The sequence below is a fragment of the Filicampus tigris genome, chromosome 9 (assembly GCF_054856515.1).
Source record: "Filicampus tigris isolate MCC_2025a chromosome 9, RoL_Ftig_1.0, whole genome shotgun sequence".
Classification (NCBI taxonomy): Eukaryota; Metazoa; Chordata; class Actinopteri; order Syngnathiformes; family Syngnathidae; genus Filicampus; species Filicampus tigris.
The window spans coordinates 14,220,767-14,241,269 of record NC_141225.1 but is presented as its reverse complement, the minus strand read 5'-3'; the positions used below and the strand labels follow the sequence as shown (position 1 = coordinate 14,241,269).

The following is a 20,503-nucleotide window of genomic DNA, read 5'->3' as shown; positions in this document are numbered from 1 at the left end:
TGCCAGTTTGCTCCAGTGTGAATATTTGTGATCGCCCAAAATAAGGCATGTCAATGCAAATGCCATATGGACCCTCATCTGGTGCTTCACTCCTGTGGAAACAAGACAGCAACTCAATTTTTACCTCCTCTTGACACTTGAATAAGATCCAATCTTCCTCACCAGTAAGAGGCTGCAGTTCCACAAGGCTGCATCCAGTGTCACTGTCCAGTACTTTGTACTTTGTGACGGCAGGAAGGGACTGGCGATTGGCTCGAACTTTAGTTAGCCCACTGCCGGTGTCGTTCATTCTGTAAACGGGGCTTAAAGCCATCTGCAATTAAAAAAAATTATATATAGATATAGATATATAACGGCAAGCTAGGTTAAATAATTCAATAGGAAGCCAAGAAGTCTACCTTATAGTGAGGCTGAGAACCGGTGATTTCTCTCTCAATTATTGGAATATCAATCACGCCTTCAGACGGCACTGGCACGCCCACTGTGACAAGCCTGAGAACACAATTTTGTTCATTTGTGCCGTTTCACTCACGATTCTATACACCAAAGCGTCTGCCTATTTACATTCTTGTGACCAATAAAAGTGCAACCAACAATAACAAATCAGAGTTCAATTAAACTAAACTGGTGTCAAGGCATGATTATTCAGGTTAGTAAAACCTACCAGTACTTTCTCTGTACTTGATTACTTCTGTTGAGTTCCAGTACGTGCTCCACCGCATCTTCGCTCCTTGCCAGCAGGAGAGCACCTGTCATCTCCTTTTCCAAGCCCAGACAGGGCAGCAGCTGAGAATCGGACCTGACCTTTTTACCATCCATCATTTTGGAGAGGACTGGAAGCACGGAGGAGACTGACGTCTCCGCAGAGGAATCTGACAAAAAAGACATAGGGACAGAACATCTGCACTTTATTAAACGTCCAAGCAATATTCGTTCCGTTTGTGAATCAACAATTTTACTTCACTGCAGCAGTGGAGAGCTCATTGGTAAGTCAAGTCAAGGGGGAAGAAAGGGGGGGGGGCAATATCTACGAGCATTCGTTACATTTGACATTTGGTTTACCTCTGACAGGAACACCATACGGTTTGTTTATGACGACCACGTGCTGATCCTGGTACAGCACGCTTCGATTCAAGTGCTTGGCCAGCACGTTGGGATGAACATTTTGGAGCTGCAAACTGAACCGTTTCAAGTCTATCACCCTCTTCTGTTGGGCGGACACATTGGGCTCCGCTGCCCGAGTATTGGACTTCTCCTGCCGCAGCTTTCGAGCCAAGTCAATGGCACGAAGTGGAGGTTTCTCTACTTTCCCAGCATCCGGAGCTTGCTTTGCGGCCGTGGCCTCACCCCGGCTCAGGTAAATAAGAGCCGTTCCTAAACACGGGTGGCACTTTGTCCGTGTTTTTCTCAGAGATCGGAGAAGGAAGTTCCAGTTACCATTGAATACATTTTTTGTACAGCGGTTCATAGTGGTACTGGGAATTAAAAAGATAAATGTAAAGCGTCGACAACCATAACATGGAACAATTGCGAGTGTCGCATCTAAATACTTCCGGGTATGCTTGTTAAAGCGGAGTTAAAAAAAAAAAGCTCAAAGCTATCCTTACAATGAACTAATAAGTAATAATTAATGCTCTATAGCAGATTATCTCCAAATATTGTGCCATTTGAATAAAACAATGGCAAAAAAGAAATAATTTCTAATATTCAATTTTTTCCCCTATAATTTAAATACTGTACTGTGAAAGGCTATATCTTCCGGGTTTTTGATGTAATTTCCGCCCATGTCAGTGCGTTTGTTATAATACTTTCTATTAGCCGATAGTTTGGGGCGGTCATTAAAACCCCAATGTTACCAACAGAACCCGCCTTTTCTCGAAGTCTCTTTGTGAAAAACAAATTGACTATGCTTGAATATATTTGCGCTGGTCGATCGTTGCCGTTTTGAAACGAGTTGTTTTCAACTGCAATGTGCAATACGCATTGGGGGGATGAAAAAAAAAACCTGATCGAATTACATGCAATTTAGGTTTGTTTTACATTTAATAGTCAGGTTTGTGTAGTGCGTGTGCAACATGAAAATCACAGACAGCGTGTTGAGGAGTTTCAGGGTTGCGAGAAAATATCAACAAAATTCGGATAAAGTCAATTGTGTAGTCTACAGTCCCGATGGCAAAAGTGCAATATCAAGCAGCAACGACGACAGCATTGTTTTGTATGATATGACCAAAGGAACGTAAGTATGCATTCGAATGTTACGCCCCTTGTCAATTTTATCAATTATATTTGTAATGTGAGTCTTGGGTATGTTAGAAATTCGAAATATCTGCTTTAGTGTTACTTGTTATTGTGGTTGCATTGCAGCAAGGCAAAAGAAACAAACATTGTCCAAAAAAAAGACCTCTTTGCAGCAAAAGTACATTTGATTAATCATTACATTGTGCTTGATTACTCATTACATTGTGCAGGTGGACGCACCTAGTGTTATGATTTGTGCATGAATGTACATTTTGGTAGTGTTTAACTTTGCAATGATCTCCTATCAGGCCCGTTCAGACGGTGTACAGCAAGAAATATGGAGCAGACTTGATCCGTTACACAATTGATGATTACCAAAAAGTCATCTACAGTTCCAATAAGATGGATGGTAAATAAATCAACACTGTGAATCAGGAAATGTGGAAACATTTAAATATGACTGCACTATATTGTGTTACCCAATACATTGGTGCCTTGACTTAGGAATACAACCACACTCGTTTCTCGAATCAACTCTCTCCACTGAAATGTATGGCCGTGCCTAATTTTCCGTTCCAGTGCACTCCAAAAACACCACAAAAGAGAAGCAGGAGTCCAAGAAGTTCAGGTCACAAATAATTTATTCTCAATAACACAGCAATAAATTCACAAGCAACCCCCAGGAGAGACTGAAGTACAGAGAGCAAAACATGGACTTAAACTCTCAAAACGTTTGCGTAACGCTAACCCTAAAATGATGTCATTTGGGACAACTGCTTTTTCTCTGACTGGTCAATCATCATCTTCATTTGGCTTGTCTAGTTGGATGTCGCCACAGTGTGTTATCGTTTTCACTGAAGTCCATCTTCTGCATCCACCTCTCTAACATGAGACCCCCCCCCATTCTCATTGGTCAATTTGAGTAGGCTAATTTCCAGTTGTGTCATAAGCAGAACTACATTTGGCCCATCAGTCTAGGTTTACTTCCTAATGGTGTTGTTATGTGTATGACTAATAGTTTGGCTGTAGTATGTGAGTTACTTCTTGTTTTACTCTAGGGTTGTGATCTATCTCGACTTTCCTTGATGTCTGTGACTTTCTGTGATGTCTGTGTGTCGCGTTATTGGTGTCAGGCTTCCCATAGTTTAACCCAATTTCAGAGTTTTTACTGGAATCAAGGGTTCGTCCAACATTTTCTAGAAATAAAAAAAAATGGTGCATTTATGGTTTTTAACATTTATATAGAAAGCAAAAGAATTCCCCAAAAGATACAGAACCACCGCAATTTACACGCAAGTGAAGGAAAAAAAAATCATCTGAGTGACAGCTTGTATCTCGAAAAATTCGTAAGCCAGGCCACTCGTAAGTCGAGGCACCACTGTATATTCGTTTTTTTTTTGGTTTGTTTGTTTGTTTGTTTTTTTCCCCCATGTAGACACAATACGGTTTCTGTCACTGACTGACTGCAAGTACATCAGATACTTCTCCGGTCACACTGCAAGGTAAGTAAAAGCACTACACATGTATTATAATAGAAGTGTTAAATTGATTTAATAAGACATTTGTCCCAAGTCCTCTCATTTCAGTTTGTACTTTTGCATGTTGTCTGGCTTGCTTTCACGTTCCGTAATTGCTTTACAGAGTTACGGCTCTCTCCATGTCACCTATGACGCAGATGTTCATCTCTGGTTCATTGGATAAGACAGTCCGCGTCTGGGATATACGCACTGAAAGCGTTCAGGTGAGTCACATGAAAGTAGACTCAAATTTAAAATTGCCATGAACCAGGATGGACAATATTTAGAGAAAATGTGGAGCTGTTGTCAAGTGTTTTTTTTTTTTTTTTTACCACTGTCTGTCTCCAAGCTTTCTTGATGAGCTGCTGCTTCGGATCTAAATACTGTAGGTGGAAAAGCTTTGGTCAATGAGGGCAAGGCCGCTTTATTTATATATCACATTTCATGCACAAGGCAACTCAATGTGCTTCACACAAGCAATGACACAACATCTACAAGCTTTGAGGGGCGACCGCTATAGAAAATGGATGGATTTTTATTATAAGGAATTATCAAGGAGGCTGAAGTATGTTATCAACTTTCGGACCTTATATCTCAGCACATTTTTTGTTTTTGTATTCCAGGGTCAAACCGAGCCCCTCGACAGACCCATTTGTTCCTATGACCCGGAAGGCCAAATTTTTGCTGTAGGGGTGGATTCACAGTCCATTAAACTGTACGATTACCGCGCTTATGCCAAGGTACATTCAATATCAGTTCAGTGTGTGTTAGCTTGTTGTAACATCTGTTGTCAAGTGTTGTCTGTTAAATAGTTCATTATAATTATATATTTGTTTGATTGATTTTAGCATGGCTAAAATTTTAATTTGGCTAATGTGTAGTATGCATGGCCCGACATTGGATTCTGACGGCATGATAACTGTGAACAAAAATCTCACCGTATCAGCGTATTAAAATTACAGCTCTGAAATGTAATTAAAAACGAAAAAAAACATTTTCCATTGAACACAATAAATGTTATTTTCAAACAAAATATAGAATCGTTGATACATTAAAAAACATGTACCATGTTTCGAATGAACAAATAAATAAATAGATAAATGTTAACATTATTTTTCTGTTTTAATTCTTCTTAAGTCACAGTAACCTGTTATTGATAAACTACTTTTTAGAACAGACCCATGGGCTACTTATGTTGACTTTGGTGCTAACTAGTACCTGCTAGCGCTATGGGTTTTTTTTTTTTTTTTTTTTAAATGCCAATGCACATCAACAGAGCAAAAAGGCCTCAGTGTAAGTATTCTGGAGTTTGCTCAATGATTAAATCTATTTCGTCTCACTTACTCCTCTGTGTGTGTAATAGAGGTTGACATTTTCTTGGGGGATCCCCACGGGATCAAAAATCAAAAATATATAGCTGATTTTATGTGACTTTTTTTTTTTTTTTTTGGGTGAGAAGGGCCCATTTAACTCCTTTGAAATGAGGCTGAATCGCGCCTGTGACTGGACCGGACTGAAGTTCAGTAATGATGGCAAACAGATTCTCATCTCAACCAATGGAGGGATGATCTGCATCCTCAACGCTTTCACTGGGGACATGATACATAAATTTTCTGTAAGAGCCTTCCACACCTGCTCCAAAACTATGTAATCACTGTGAATCATTGTGTTCTGTTTGAACTTGTGTATCGTTACTCATTTCAAGGGCTACAACAACAGCAGAGGCTTAAATCTGGAGGCATGTTTCACCCCCGACTCCCAGTTTGTCATGATTGGTAAGCCCTTTTGCTTTATTGTTCGCGCTCTCTCTCGCACGCTAGCTAGCTAGCTAGCTAATCTAATATAATCTAGTCAATCTGTGGTGGGCATTCTGTCAATCTGTCACTGACGGATGCCTGTTTCGCTGACGACAGGCAGAGCGTGTTTCTGTCTCGTGTGTTTGTCCGCGGTGCTCAATACAGCAAGAGAGTCTGGCTGAAGCCACCATTCTCAGCCGCATAAATATGTTTGTTGAATACTTTCAAAATAAAATTGCTTTCCATTTCCGGTTTGAAAATAAAATTACCTTCCAGCGTTTTAATAAAGAGTTCGTCAGAATCAAATTTACTGTTAATATAATGCTATGTTGAAAAAAAAAAGTGACTTTTCTCTTTTAAATTGCCTCGTAATATAAATATAAATATATAGTTTACATTTTTTAAGAAAGCAAATGTCTTAATATATAGTTGAAAAATAAAAAAACAAATGTCTTGTATATTCAAATTTACTTATAACATAAATAATGAATATATAGTTGGGGAAAAAAGAAGCAAAAATGTATTCTCTCTTGGCCATTCAAGGATTTTGAAATTCCTGATCTTTGCAACCTAAAATTATGAATGAGGAGACTTATTTGTCAATTTCCTAGCAAACCACAAAGGAATGTGTTCAAATTCAGCACCGTATGCTCCAAGTGAATAATAAGATGAAACAATCGGAAAAGTGACACACGTGCCAGTTAACATTTTTAATGGAGTACAGCTTTATTTTGAGAAAAGTTCAATGTCTTCCCTATTGTGAAAGAAAAACTTGAAGAGCTCCAAGATTTCTTCCTTCTCATGATCCAGTCGCAGTCGTCCGGACCGGTGAAATTGATTGACGCAAGAGATGATGAAAGCGTGGTTCAAATACTTTTCAACGTGACGGACTGACGATTGCAGTTTGGTTTGATTTGAATCTCTCTCTCTCTCTCTCTCTCTCTCTCTCCTTCTCTCTCTTTCTCTCTCTCTTTCTGTCTCTCTTTCTCTCTCTTCCTCTCTTAATCTCTCTTAATCTCTCTTTCTCTCTCTCTCTCTTCCTCTCTCCTCTCTCTTCCTCTCTCCTCTCTCTATACAGGCTCAGAGGACGGGAGAGTCCATGTTTGGAGCATAGAGAATAAGATGAAGGTTGCTGTGCTGGATGGGAAACATCCGGGACCCATCAGCGCTGTGCAGTTTAACCCCAAATACATGACTTTTGCCACCGCCTGCACAAACATGGTAAGATAATACATTATTAGACCCTGTACACACATGCTTTGACATATGTGTAGTATATGTCAACACAGATATTGGCGCAATGGGGTTCAACGGGGCAGCATGTGGTTCTTGTAATTCGCACATCTGCCTCACAACCCTGAAGTTCGGAATTTTAGATTTGAGTCTCTAATTTTTTTTTTTTTTTTTTCCCTTGGGCTTTTGTTATATTTGAGGATGAATTGGATATTTTGTAATTGATTGTGCCACTGGTCTCATTTTTCGTAAAGTATTTTCTCATGCTTGGGCACCGCTGCTGGTTTGCTGTGCCAACCCACCACCTTTTGCTTTCTGTGAGGCCTCCTTGTTGATGCCAAAATACGTGATTGGCAATTTATTGGCTTCAAATAATAATCCTCATTTGCGTAAAGTCAATTAGTCGACTAATTGGGTCAACCCACGGTATCCATAGCAACGTTAGCTTTTTGTTACAACTGAAGTTGCTGTGAAAGCGCTACATACCAGTACAGTTAATGAAGTTGAGTTGTCTATATAGATTCAGATTCTTTCTAATACTGTCATCTTTTCCTGCCCTCTCTGCAGACATTTTGGCTCCCGAGTGTTGACGACGAGTAAAGATTTCGTTGTAATTTTACATCAACCAATTTTGTGATTTGTAACCTATATTTGTAATATGTGAATTTACAGTGTGGCAACATCAGACACTTTATTGCTTCCTTTTAACCGTTTTTAACCTCAGACTGATGTTGGTTAAATTTGTACACTGCATTTCTGTTTTATGATGTTTTACATAAAACTTTTTTTAAACTTCACCGCCTTTTTTTTTTATTTATTTATTTTTTTGTTGTATTCTCAACACAGTTTGGGATATCATTTTTACCAGTGTTTCCTCATTTGAATGTTACAACTTTTATTGTCAAAATAAATGTTTTGTTTTTTACTTTGTAATAATCTCAGGCTATTATTATTGGAAAACTATTTATCATACATATTATCGTGATTAATTTTCCCACAGACTTAAGAGAAACATTTTTGTAATTTCTAATTTTCTAATAAGTAAAAAAAAAAAAGAAAACTGAAAAAATAGACAATATGTCATATGAAAAGTGTGTGTGTGTGTGTGGGTGGGGGTGCATGTTTGCGAGTAGGGGTGGGAGGCTGTTCATATAAAAAATTTATGAATGCTTGGGCTATGTAGTCACCCCTAAATGAATAATACACGATCCTGTCACAGGTAACCTCACTACTACACACTTTTGTGAGTCTGCCTATAGATGTGAGATAGCACATTGGGTTTATTCATAATTTGCAAGGCGTTTAACCCCTTTTCACCCATGCATATCCAAAGGAATGATGTACTGTTTGTATATGTTGAATTGGGAATGTAAATATTCTTTATTTGATTTTATCTTTGACACTCTAACCTCTTTATTGTACAATTTGTATATACATTTTTTTTGGGGGGGGCGGGACTTTCAAATCAAAGAAATGGCAACAAACTATTCCAATTTACTTAAGATTACGTAATGAGCATTTCTTGCTTCTTTTGGGGATGCTACCATAGAAGGCAAGACAAGGCAGCTGTATTTATATAGAGCATTTCATACACAAGACAACTCGATGTGCTTCACACAAGCAAGGAAAAAAACAACACCTACAAGCTTAAGAATTTTCTAGTGATGGCAAACAGAATAAATATGAAACCCATAGAGCTTGCAATGGATGTGCTAAGTGGTAAACGCTGTTCTGGGTGCTCAGTACAATCATGCTAATAGTAAGAAAATAATAACTTGTTCACTGGAAAGTGAGCTGTGGGAAAAATTGTTAAAACAAGAATTTTAACCATGTAAAGGTAACATTTCAAGGCCGTCACCTCTTAACTTTAGAATTTAAATAAGACAGAATTTTTCTGTAAATTGCAGCATACTTGAAAGATTCAATTTTAAGGTGTAGACATAGCTAGCTAGCTAACTGTACTGTATATTGATAGAAGTGATCTTAGTAATTATAACTCTAACAGTAATAATAAAAAGGAACCGATGTGAATAAAGGACCACCCGTTTTTATATAATGTGCAAGAGATGCGTAAGTGTGTCAGTGGGCACCATTTTAGCCATGCCCCAAAAAATCTGAAAAACCGAAATGCTGGAAAACAGTTTTTACGCGATATCTCCACACTTCACTGCTATTCAATTCATTTATCAAACTTTGCATGTTTTCAGCAATTAACTTCAAACATGTTTAATGTATTTAGAAACAAATCCCTTGATTCACTTTAATACTTCCAGTCACAATACATTAAATGAACACTGCCCCCAACCCACTATCTTTGGTCCAGGGGGCAATGTTAAAATGGTCAGATTCTTGCCCGGTGTCACCTTTCAGCGAGCTGAAATTTGAGATGATACAGTTGATGTGCATTTATGAAGAAGCAATAAAATATCCTCCAAGGTCAGCTACACAAGAACAACACTTTGGCACACCCGTGGATCGCCGAGCCCGGCCGGTAGACTCTTGAGGTTGTGGTCAGTGATCCGCGGGGGGGATTTTAGATCAGTGGTCAGGCTGCCATATCCACTGACATGCGCAATATTACTCATCGGCCGCCCAGTTCCGCAGATTGCATTTCAGGTGTGAAGAATCTCCAACGTCCCCCTTGAGGGTTGGTGTCACTCGGTGTGCGTGGGTGCATCTGTCTGCCATCAGCGGACGGGTCGACTTCCTGCAGAGCCAGACGAGCGAGGGCAGAGACAGATCTGGAGTTGCTCCTTCCATGAGACTGACTTCGGACTGCCAAAACATGTCACACCAAACTGGGATCAATGGTATGCATGTTTTTTTCCCTGTTTGTTTCCAATTTAGTTATTTATTGTATACTGAACTATTTAAGATTTATCATCACAAGGAATTAAAGCCCACATCTACATCGACACACCTATTTTATGATATTCAAAAATGTAATTATTTACTTAAAATGTTAAGGCCACCTAGGAGTGTGATTTTCTACCTGTTGTGAATACTGTCGAAATGCTTAACGCCAGTGAGGACTAGAGCAATTAAAATGCCACACACTTCTTTTAGTCAATTTAAGGATTTTGCAAGTATACAGAATAAATGTAATAGGATTTGGTAACAGAAGCACAAAGGGATGGTTAGCCTGAAAAACACCTCTCTCACCTTTCTCACCTGATCGTAGATTATTCATGAGAGTGCTGTATTTGGTAACTATGGTGACACATAACACATTTCCAGATCTAGTTTTCAGCACCGTAATCATGGGTTTGGAATTTAGGGATCGATGTGGGTGTTTTTGTCAAATTAAAAAAATCGTTCTCATTATTTAACATTTTAGTTTGTGACACTTTTTGGGGGTTGTGTGACTCCGGCCTGGATCATATGTTGTCACTGTGGTGTCTCAGGTTCTTGTGGTGTCACCAGCTTCACCCATCCTAATGTTAAATGGATGCATTTTCATATTTTAAAAGAAGGTGGGCTGGGGGCGACTAGCATTTGAATACTCTTTCTTACTGTGCTATTTACTGTTTTGAATCTTGTAAATTGAACAGATTAATTCTAAAACTTCATGAACAAAATAAAATATGAACCACCTATAGTGGATAGAGCAGAGTATTATGCCTACACCCTTATATAGATTGCAGTAATTGCATGGATTATTTTTACATATTGTTATGTAGAGTACAAAGGGCAAAATCATAACTGCTACAGATGACAACACAAAAATAGCATATCACAACCACAAAGCCTTTTGTATGACAAAGTTAGATGTCACCAAAAAACAACATTTGAAGGATTACAAGATGAGAAGTTTTTTGTTTATACACAATTGCATCACTTCTCTGAATTAAGTATCAAACATAGTGGTAATACAGTGGTTTGACTTACAAATGTAATCGGTTCTGTGATCACGCTCATAATGCAAATCATGCGTATCCCAAATCGACTTTGCCATAACAACAAAAACACCTTTAATGTAAAGAATTAAACTGGTTGTATGATGTGTAATTAAGACGAATGTCTGGCACACACATTATGGTACATTCATGTGCCGTGCCTTTAATTGGCCTGGCCGAGAGAGTGCCTTGTAGTGTACCTTTTTTTTTTTTTTTTTTTACATTTTGTCCGCTATACTTCTTATCACTTTAGCAACATCGGAGCTGAAAGACTTTCTGGCCCAAGCAAGGGGAGGTGCCATCAGGATGATGAAGATCGTCATCCAAAATGGTAACCACGCAGTGTTTATTTAGAGGTTACATCTTTGGGACTCAGAGACATGTGATAACTTAAGGGTTCCCAGCGCAAGTCTTGCGCAAAGCGTTGCCTAAATGTGCGCATGGGTGGAGTTTTCTTTCTTTTGGTATTTTGCTAGACTTTGCACAAGTAGAAATGGGCCTAACGAGGTGTTTGCGCCGTTGGTCGGATGGAATGAGCCTTTTACTGGCCAATCATGGTGGCATAACTTATTTTCATTAAAATCAGGACCGGTCGAATGGCACTATACCAGGCCTAGGGTCGGCCATAGCCTCGTCAAAAATCTGTGTAATCCCAGTTAAATTCCTCCAGCATTTTATTTGATATTCTAAAATATATTTAGAAATTATTTTCTCAGCCCCCCTTTATAAACAGTCAAGCCCCATTTTGGACGTGGGAGGGAAAATATCCTGGAGTATCCCTGTATGACCACCTAATTCCGCCATGTTTGACAATGTGGAAACAAAAATAGACTCGCTGAAGTCTGTGCATGACATTGGCAAGTAAACTGCAAGATCTCCCCTTGCGGATGATATAGTCAGCCGTGCATATGATGTGGGCAATTAGAGACCGCGTTGAAGTTGCACGACCGTGCATCATTTGTTACGCCCCGATGTACCCCATTAGTGACAGGGTGTGCTATAAAAATATATTACAATGATTATAATTCATTCAAATTAATTGATTTCTACAATGATTCAGAGGGATTTTCCCACACTGGTTTCATATTTATGAATGAAATCCGATGACACCTACCACATCCACGGACCGCCAATGTTAATCACCTGCGTGGCACAGTAGATCTCCTTTTAGCTAGTCTAAGATTTTGTCTGCTTTTTGTCACCAAATTGCAAGATGCGCCGGGGGGCACGGAAGTAACGCCCAGTGAGGCATAGAGTGTAGACCAAATCCTCAAACACGCTGAAATAGACCATTGCCCGGGCACAAAAATGATGATGCGCCCGTCTTATTGCCGAGCGCAGACTACTTTCTTTGGACCAAATTGTCAGATGAGCCGAGGGTGAGGCAACGCCGTGCGCTGACTAGACTTTTGCTGGAACGAAAATGAAGCTATGCCCGTTTACATAGGCCGAATGCACGGGCACCAATCTACCAAAATAAGGCCCAATATTATACTTTTGTCCGCAGAGGAGTTGGTGCTCGAGTCGTGCGGACATCCAGCACAAAGCTGGGACAAGGACTACGACCACTTCCTGTTACCTCTGCTCACGCCACAGCAGCCGTGCTACATCCTCTACCGGCTGGATTCCCAGAATGCTCTTGGATATGAGTGGATCTTCATCGCCTGGTCACCCGACCAGTCACCAGTACGTCCCGGGCAAGCGTGCATCGTCAACACTGTATCACTCGGGCCGAAGTACAGCAGGGAGATTGCGAAAGGAACAATGAGGTTAACACAATTACCAAACAGAATCGATATCTGACTCACGTAATGAATCCTAAATTATTTTGCTAGGGTGACCCAGACTCAAGGCACGATGGAGGATGTGGTTAGCGCTCTAAATTATGATATTATTAATGATTGCTAAACAGCTACAAAGGTTTTCTGCAGAAATTCAACTGACTTAAAAATAATTGATCCACAGGAGTAAATAACAGTGTCATCACTGTAGAAATGCAACTTTGCATCGGACACATGTAGACGGACACAAGTCGCTGATATACATGACAGGCAAGAGGGGGCCTAATACAGAACCCTGCAGCACCCCCTTATGGACAGTAACAAATTTAGAGCACATACCATCATATTTAATGCACTGGGACCTATTGCTGAGGTAATTTGAAAACCAGACTACTGTGTGCTCTGAAAATATCAACTGACACAATCAAATTTTTAAAAACTCATGCTCAAAATGGTGTCAAATGCCTTTGACAAGTCTATTAAAAGAGATGCACCGTGCTATCATTTACCACTGTCATTACTGCTGTGACAGTACTGTTTGTTCTCTGAAGCCAGATTGATGTGCAGATAAAATGTCATTTGAGTACCAAAAAAATCCTTTACTTGCTCACGAATAAGACAAAGATAAGGACAAAAAACGATTTCCGTGGAGAGGGTGTATCTAATTGTAAGAGGCTCTTGCACAATGTCCGCTGTCAATTTTATAAAGTATCCACTGTATGGTATAACATGACATCAGTGAATCTAATACTGTGTGTGTCGTGCAGGTCAGACAGAAGATGGTGTACGCTGCCACTCGTGCCACGTTGAAGAAAGAATTCGGAGGAGGTCACATCAAAGATGAGCTTTTTGGCACAGTTGAGGTTAGTAAAAAAAAAAAAAAAAATGTCTGAAGTAAGCCACCTGAAGTAACTTTCTTCTTCTATCTGCATTGGCAGGATGATGTGTGCTTTCAGGGGTACCTACGTCACATGACCTCCTGTTGTTCCCCGGCGCCTCTCACAGCAGCCGAACAGGAACTACAACGAATTCGAGTCACTGAGGTGATGCTGGAAAGGGAAGAAGTGACTTTGAATTGCAAGTGCAAATGTGAAAACAACTGAGTGTGTGTCTTTTTCTCTGCAGGATAAAGTCGTCTGGGTAAGTTCACCTTTTTGCATATGTATGCGCGCGTGTGTGCGTGTTATGAATTTTGAGCTACAAAAAAAGCTTTATTTTGTTGTCCACAGGATGAGCGTAGACGAATTGGGATTCCACGTGCAAGAGTATGTAACACTATATACAAATACTTTTATGAATGTTGAATTTCATTAAACAAAAATAAACAGCAGCAGTTTCACACCATTGGCACCAAAAATAATATAAGCGGAACGGTCGGACCATCTGGATGGCCATTTTTGGGGCGGAGGGTGCGGGGTGACAAACTTTTTAAAATGGCTGGACTAAGCATGGCCGGAAGTTGATTTTAGTCCGGCCCACTAATCGGCCCTCATGCGTGTGACGTGCTCGCGAGACGGCCAAAAATCATCTCAGCCTACTGGTAAAAGGCTTCTTTTTAGGCTTCTTTCTACTCCCGCGTCTGCGCAAGCGACAACTGCTGTTATAGGGATTGTGGCATTTTTTTTTCTTTTTTTTTTTTGGGTCGGGGGGCGGAATGGGGCGGGGGGAGACAATGTTTATGAATATGGCCGGAGGGTCGCGGCCAAAAGGCTACCCAGGTCAAGGGTCAAAATGGTCAAGTGCCCAGCTCTGCGTAATATTAATTATTTTTCGCAGAGGTTAAAGAATATACGCATGTGAGTCGCTTAATGTTACACTTCTGTCTACATGCGTTGCTTTACCATCCATCCATTATCCAATCCGCTTATCCTCACAAGGGTCGCGGGCATGCTGGACCCTATCCCAGCTGTCTTTGGGCTGTTGGCGGGGGACACCCTGAATTTGTTGCCAGCCAATCGCAGGGCACACAGAAACAAACAAACATTCACACTCACAATCACACCTAGGGGCAATTTAGAGTGTTCAATTCACCTACCATTCATGTTTTTGGAATGTGGGAGGAAACTGGAGTACCCGGAGAAAACCCACGCAGGAACGGGGAGAACACGCAAACTCCTTCCATATAGGAAGGCCGGGGTCGGAATCGAACCCACGACCTCAGCAGTGTGAGACGGACGTGCTAACCAGTTGACCACCTGTTGCTTTACCATTTGTTTTCAAATATCTGTTGCTTAAAGGTTAAAAACACCGTTTAGTATTAATGGTATTCGTTAGCCTGTCTATGACGTTTTGCATTGTGCGTTAGCATTATGATAGTGACGAATCGTAAGGCAAAATTGTGCGGTTGTTTGAAAATGCATAAGGTGTAATTTTCTTTCTTTGATGTTTACTTTGACAGTAAACTTCAAGTGGTTGTGGCAATAAACGTCTTGAAACCACTTTATTATTTATGTATTTATTTTAATACATGTTTACTATGTGTCACACTAGCTCGTATTTTGAAAAATTCATAAAACATGTCACTTGTCTCTCTCGGCACCACTGAATAACAATTTAAATTCAGTATAAGTAAAAATACATTTAGTGTTAGTGTATATTGTGTAAATGGTGAATTGTCTAATTTTGTCTCCGACTTTATCTCAGTTCTATTTCATTATTTCATTGTTTTTACTTCCTCGACACCGTCCGTCTACAGTCTGACATGAGTTGTTATGTGGTGGCTTGTGGGTTAGGTTCCAGTGGAGTTTGGGATAGACAAAAGAGTCTCTCAGGGTCTCGCGTTCCCTTTACAAGAAGAGGCCAAGAGAGCTCTGCAGCAGCTGAAGCAGAAACGCATCAACTACATACAGTTGGTCAGCTCATCCAAAATACGTAGAAAAACTGGATTTTGCGCATCGTTGGCCACTGAGCAAAGTCTGCTTGTGTCGTTTTGCAGAGGTTGGATGTGGAGAAAGAGACCATTGAGCTAGTTCACACCAAACCAACTGAGACCCGGGAGCTCCCGTACAGGATCCCCACGGATTCCCCCAGATACCACTTCTTCATCTTCAAACATTCCCACCAGGGCCGCACTCAGGAGGCACTGGGTCAGTACGCAGCACTCACAGGGCATTTTTACTGGGGTTTTTTTTTCTTCTTTTACACAAGAAATGTTTAAAAAAAAAAAAATCACAATAATTACCCAGGAATCAAATAAGAATACATATGGAGCATAGTTGAGTAGTTTGTATTTTTGCTGAACAGTGTTATTTTTGGGCAGCCATTTTAGTCTTAGTCTTTGGGACAAAAATGCTTATTAGTCTAATACTGGGTTTACACATAAGAATTTTCACAGTCTATGACTAAAAATTGAAAGTCGCAAGGAAGTTTTAGAGTTTTACTGGAGTCTCGGCACGCTCCTGTCGTCTCAATTGCTCAGTGTAAGGTGGTAATCTCATCCGTTTTCGATCAGTCTTGTCGTAGGCTTGGCCATCACGAAAATATCAAAAGTGTTTGATGTTATCACAAGTTTTTGGTCTTTGCGGCGATGTGACACAACCAGCAACCAAAAGATGAGATCTTAAAATAACAGCAGCAGGAATGTCTGTAAACGATCACAAGAGTTAAAAAGAGAATAATTATAGATGGACAACATTTGGAATACACAGGAATTTAAATGAATTAAATGGTGTCTTGGAGTAGCATAATGCGAGTTTTAGATTTACAGATGAATACACATTTGAGCTGATAAATTATGTGTGAATAGCGCAGTGCTTGAATCTATTTCTTTGTCCAACAAATATGGCCAAAATATTTTAGAAATGATTGTGCATGTGATGGAGGAATGCACACTGCTGGGCTTGTGGCATCATTGGCGGGGTGCAAATGAGCTATGCACAGTGCAATTATATATGTATCTTAAACTTTCAGTGTATTCCCAATCATTTCTGAGGACCCATTCATTTCTGAAAATTTGCAATACATTTGCTCAACCTAATGATATCAAAATGATTACATCAAAACCTGCGTCCAAAAAAATGACCTCTACAAAAATAATAATGCTCAGTTTCGGCTTGCCTAATTAAGCCACATGAGAGCATCAAATATTTGAAACATCCAACAGTATGATTTTCAGTTTTTCTCAGTCGCTTTGGTACATTTCTCAGATCAGAATTGAAAATTGCAAAACAGTAAGTGCATTTCTCCAAACAATTCATGCAAATACCAAAACATCATGGTTCCTCTGCAAAAGCCATTTTCTTTCTCAAAATCCTTCGTACATCACTCAAAAGTAAATATTTCGGAGACTGAACATGTAATTGCCATCAGAACAACAAGCCTTTGAGTCTTGGCGTATGTTTAAGACAGTCAAATTGCAAAGTCATGTTGTCAATATAACAGTGTAGTCTGCAGGGATGTTCTGATGGAAACTGCCAAGTTCAGTGTTCCAAATGGAAAGTTACACCATGTATGTGGAAGACTTGATTCAAGAGACTGGGCAGGATTGACATTTCACTTTTACGGTTTGCACTGTAATTTGGTGACAAACCATCTCATTGTGACACAGAAAGGAAAAGACAACGTTGCATAGCGTAGCAAATCATTCAAAAAAAAGTAGATATGTGAACGTGGGACAGTCTCTTTCGGGAAAGATGTACATGCAACATTGTAGGAATCGCAGTTTAGTCTTCCTAATTCATTTGGGTCACAAATTCTCATCCACATCATAACAATTATCTTCACTTGCTATGAGTTATTTCAGAAAAACAGTTGCTCTCATGCTACACACATTTCCCTTTGTTGGAAAAGGTCAAGATTTGCCTGGATAAAAAAAAAAAATCTGGTTTAATGCATAGAAATATGCATATTATGACAACTTGTTCAGGCATTTTGCATGTCAAGACAAAAAGGTCGTGCGGTGCGAGACAATTCAACAGAGACCCTTTATAGTCAATTTTGATCAACGTGACATTAGCAGTTAAACAGCAGAGAATTGCGCATAGCCATTCCCATGCATGTTCCAAATGAAAATGGCAAACTGCCCTTTTTGATGTGCAGTTTGGCACATGTGACACAATCGTGTGAAAATTGGACAAGTACTTTTGAGAAATTCAATTCTCATCTGAGAAATGTACCAAATGGATACTTCTCAGACAGGGACAGCGGTAGCAAGATGGTTTTATTACAAAGAAAGATTTTTTATCAACTACATATAATATATGCTATGAATCGATATCTCTTCCAGTGTTTATCTATTCCATGCCTGGGTACACCTGCAGTATAAAAGAGCGGATGTTGTACTCCAGCTGCAAGAACAGGCTCCTGGAAGAGGTGGAGAAAGATTACCAGCTGGAGGTGACCAAAAAGGTACAGATCTTTAAAATTTGAATGAAAATCTAATGTTGAAAACCACGGTCACTAATTCCACCACACATTTATTGGATTATCTCATGCAGGTGGATGAAAACACAATTCGATTGTAGTTGTACTACCTCGTGGAGGAGATGGTGAATTATAGTCCCATCAAAATATTCAACAACAGCAAAATGTCCAAACTTTAAGCCTGTGAGGTCAAACCCACTCTGGACACCGATCAATCTTTCGGCTTTCCAAACATTTATTTTCATAGAAAATAATGGAATAATGAGTCGAGCAGGCAGTCACCACCATAAAAAATGTATTAACCGTAAAAGTAAGTCATTGTTTGACATAACATTTTCTTAACTGTCATGCAAGTGCAAAATTACTGTATATTAAAAGCACTTTTCATCATAAGACATAAAAACAACTTGTCTTAATGATAATAAGACATTTAATTTAAAACACACTTTACATTTGGGCAACAAATCTTAAAGTGCACAGTACAGGCAACAATAAAATAAAATGTAAAAAGTAATACAATTAAACCACAGATAAAAAGACAACTAAGATGATTCACATTTGCAAATGCACCAAATGTATAACATTTTTTTATGCATTCTCACTCGTCACACCATCCATCCATTTTCTATCATGTTTGTCTTTATTAGGATAGTGACAGGTATAAAAAGAGGTCCATAACCATGTCGGTGGTGACTGGTGCATTTGCTGCCTGGACATAATGGGGGGGGGGCTTAATCTGCCTCAGATATTATAAAAATAATTATTCCTATTCAAATATGACATCACCTGGAGCAGTTCACAATCAATACAGTGGACCTGCAGGTATTTGCAGTGGTTAGGGACCGGGCCAGCTTGCAAAAATTGGATAAAAAAAAAAAAAATTGTGGATGATTTGTTTTTTGTTTTTTTTATTAACCCAAACAAATTCTTCAATAACACTGATAAACATTTATTATGCAAAACTGTTTTTTTTTTTTTTTTTATTAACATGGCAACAGATAGAGGGTGAAGTCTGAATGGACAAAAAAAAAATCTAACCTACACATACCGGAGGCAGTGTAAAAGAGAAACACTACTAAATGCAGAGGATAGATTGCTGTGAAGAAAGTAATACCATTTAGAATGTAGGTTGTAAATATAGGTCAGAGCTTCTAATAGCCCCTGCCTCGAGCACATGGTGACAATGGTCAAAATTATTGAGACACTGTGAAAGTCCATCCATCCATTATCCAAAGCAATTTTACTCACTAGGTCACGGGGACCGTGGAAGTAACAATTGTTGAGGGTGCTCCTTTTCTTTATTATAGTAGAGTTAAAAAAAAAAGGCTTTATCCTTTGATGCTGAATTGAGCTCTAGTGGAGTAAAGTAAGGTCCTGCAGGATATGTTGATCACTAGCATTTGGTGTGACGCCACTTTGGACATATTTTTAATGACCATTTGTTTCAAATTCTAGATTTTATCACCTGAGGGTTAATTGACTCTAGAGGTTCCACTTCATCCAAATTGATCAAAGATACCAATTTGAAATTGCCAATGTCCTATTGTGTGTGTACAGATGGAAATAGATAGTGGCGACGGCCTGACAGAAGACTTCCTGTACGAGGAGGTGCACCCGATGGAGCACACCTTAAAGCAAGCGTTCGCAAAGCCCCGCGGACCTGGCGGCAAGAGAGGCAACAAACGCCTGATCAAGGGCGCAGGAGAGAACTGCGAGGAAATTTAAATACACACACACATACTTCAGGCCTTTACACTTAAACCTTTGAAATACAATCCTAGTTTGGACGCTGTTCTCCCCACGTACGTACATCACTGTAGTTGTCTAAAAGCGAGACGGGAGCAATACGTCATTCATATCCCACATTCCTTCAAAATAAAAGCTCAATTGCTAAAACAGGAAGTATCCAAAATAAAGTCACAATCGCTCAATAGTTCGAGTACAAAATGGAAACGAATCAAGGATTTGGGAGAAATAAATGAGCAAAATTACAATAATTAGTAATAGTATTTTTGTATCTGCTACATAAAAGGTCTCCATGAATGAATACAATGCATGTGCTTGTTTCAGTCACACTGACGTTTCACGATGATGTTATTTACAATAAAATATGTTCTTTATTCTATTGTGCATTTGAGGATTTGTGGCGATATAAGTCTCCATCATGTAGATTCCGTGAATAAATTGCTTCAAGGTTGTTCTGTCTCCCTGTTTGTGTGCGCGCGTGCGCGCGTGCGTGTGTTTTCGCGTGTGCGTGCGCGTGCTTGCGTGCGCGTGTGTTCCAAGAATGCTCTCTACGCGGAAACTATACTGTAAACAACGGTGGCCCCATGGTTGGGATCTGATTTGAAGCAGTCACTGGATCATCCAACAACAAATTAATTTCGGACCTGTTAAACATAATACAGTACACAGAAAATAGAAACGTTATTTTTTGTAGGAATACTGTATCACTTCTTCACTTTAAAAATGATTTTTATTTACATATGTTGATTATTTTATAACATTAGTTTCTTATTAATGCGACTGTAGTGTTGGTGTGGATCATACTTTATATGTCATTGAAATCACTTTATTAAGAAAGTGAATAATATACAGCATGTTACAGAATAACACTGATCATGTCAGAAGTCACACACCGGAACTATTATGGAATCTTTTCAAAATAAAGCTGTATGTGT

General features: G+C 39.4%; 2 protein-coding genes across 4 annotated transcripts; both read left to right on the top strand.

Moving 5' to 3' along the window:
• Positions 1–1,026: 1,026 nt before the first annotated feature.
• On the top strand, positions 1,027–7,581 carry LOC147142135 (WD repeat-containing protein 82-like). 2 transcript variants are annotated; one of them, XM_086039535.1, is made up of 9 exons: positions 1,027–1,357; positions 2,547–2,647; positions 3,674–3,740; positions 3,880–3,979; positions 4,379–4,495; positions 5,215–5,370; positions 5,461–5,530; positions 6,630–6,772; positions 7,352–7,581. In XM_086039535.1, exons 1-9 carry the CDS (start codon positions 1,281–1,283, stop codon positions 7,382–7,384), a joined length of 864 nt encoding a protein of 287 aa, XP_085895661.1. In that variant the 5' UTR covers positions 1,027–1,280; the 3' UTR covers positions 7,385–7,581. The 2 variants fall into 2 exon arrangements, with proteins under 2 accessions (XP_085895661.1, XP_085895660.1); XM_086039534.1 differs by lacking the exon at positions 1,027–1,357 and adding an exon at positions 1,798–2,236.
• Positions 7,582–8,077: 496 nt separating this feature from the next.
• On the top strand, positions 8,078–19,987 carry twf2b (twinfilin actin-binding protein 2b). 2 transcript variants are annotated; one of them, XM_086039531.1, is made up of 11 exons: positions 8,078–9,594; positions 10,934–11,011; positions 12,188–12,366; positions 13,229–13,324; positions 13,400–13,504; positions 13,587–13,601; positions 13,691–13,726; positions 15,194–15,313; positions 15,397–15,547; positions 17,686–17,807; positions 19,380–19,987. In XM_086039531.1, exons 1-11 carry the CDS (start codon positions 9,543–9,545, stop codon positions 19,545–19,547), a joined length of 1,122 nt encoding a protein of 373 aa, XP_085895657.1. In that variant the 5' UTR covers positions 8,078–9,542; the 3' UTR covers positions 19,548–19,987. The 2 variants fall into 2 exon arrangements, with proteins under 2 accessions (XP_085895657.1, XP_085895658.1); XM_086039532.1 differs by lacking the exon at positions 13,691–13,726.
• Positions 19,988–20,503: the final 516 nt, after the last annotated feature.

Coding starts and splice junctions, on each gene's coding strand:
- twf2b (XM_086039531.1), top strand. CDS start 9,543: ATGAGACTGACTTCGGACTGCCAAAACATGTCACACCAAACTGGGATC. Junction 9,595..10,933: donor ACACCAAACTGGGATCAATG/GTATGCATGTTT, acceptor TTATCACTTTAG/CAACATCGGAGCTGAAAGAC. Junction 15,548..17,685: donor CCGCACTCAGGAGGCACTGG/GTCAGTACGCAG, acceptor TATCTCTTCCAG/TGTTTATCTATTCCATGCCT.
- LOC147142135 (XM_086039534.1), top strand. CDS start 2,076: ATGAAAATCACAGACAGCGTGTTGAGGAGTTTCAGGGTTGCGAGAAAA. Junction 5,371..5,460: donor ACATGATACATAAATTTTCT/GTAAGAGCCTTC, acceptor ACTCATTTCAAG/GGCTACAACAACAGCAGAGG. Junction 5,531..6,629: donor CTCCCAGTTTGTCATGATTG/GTAAGCCCTTTT, acceptor CTCTCTATACAG/GCTCAGAGGACGGGAGAGTC.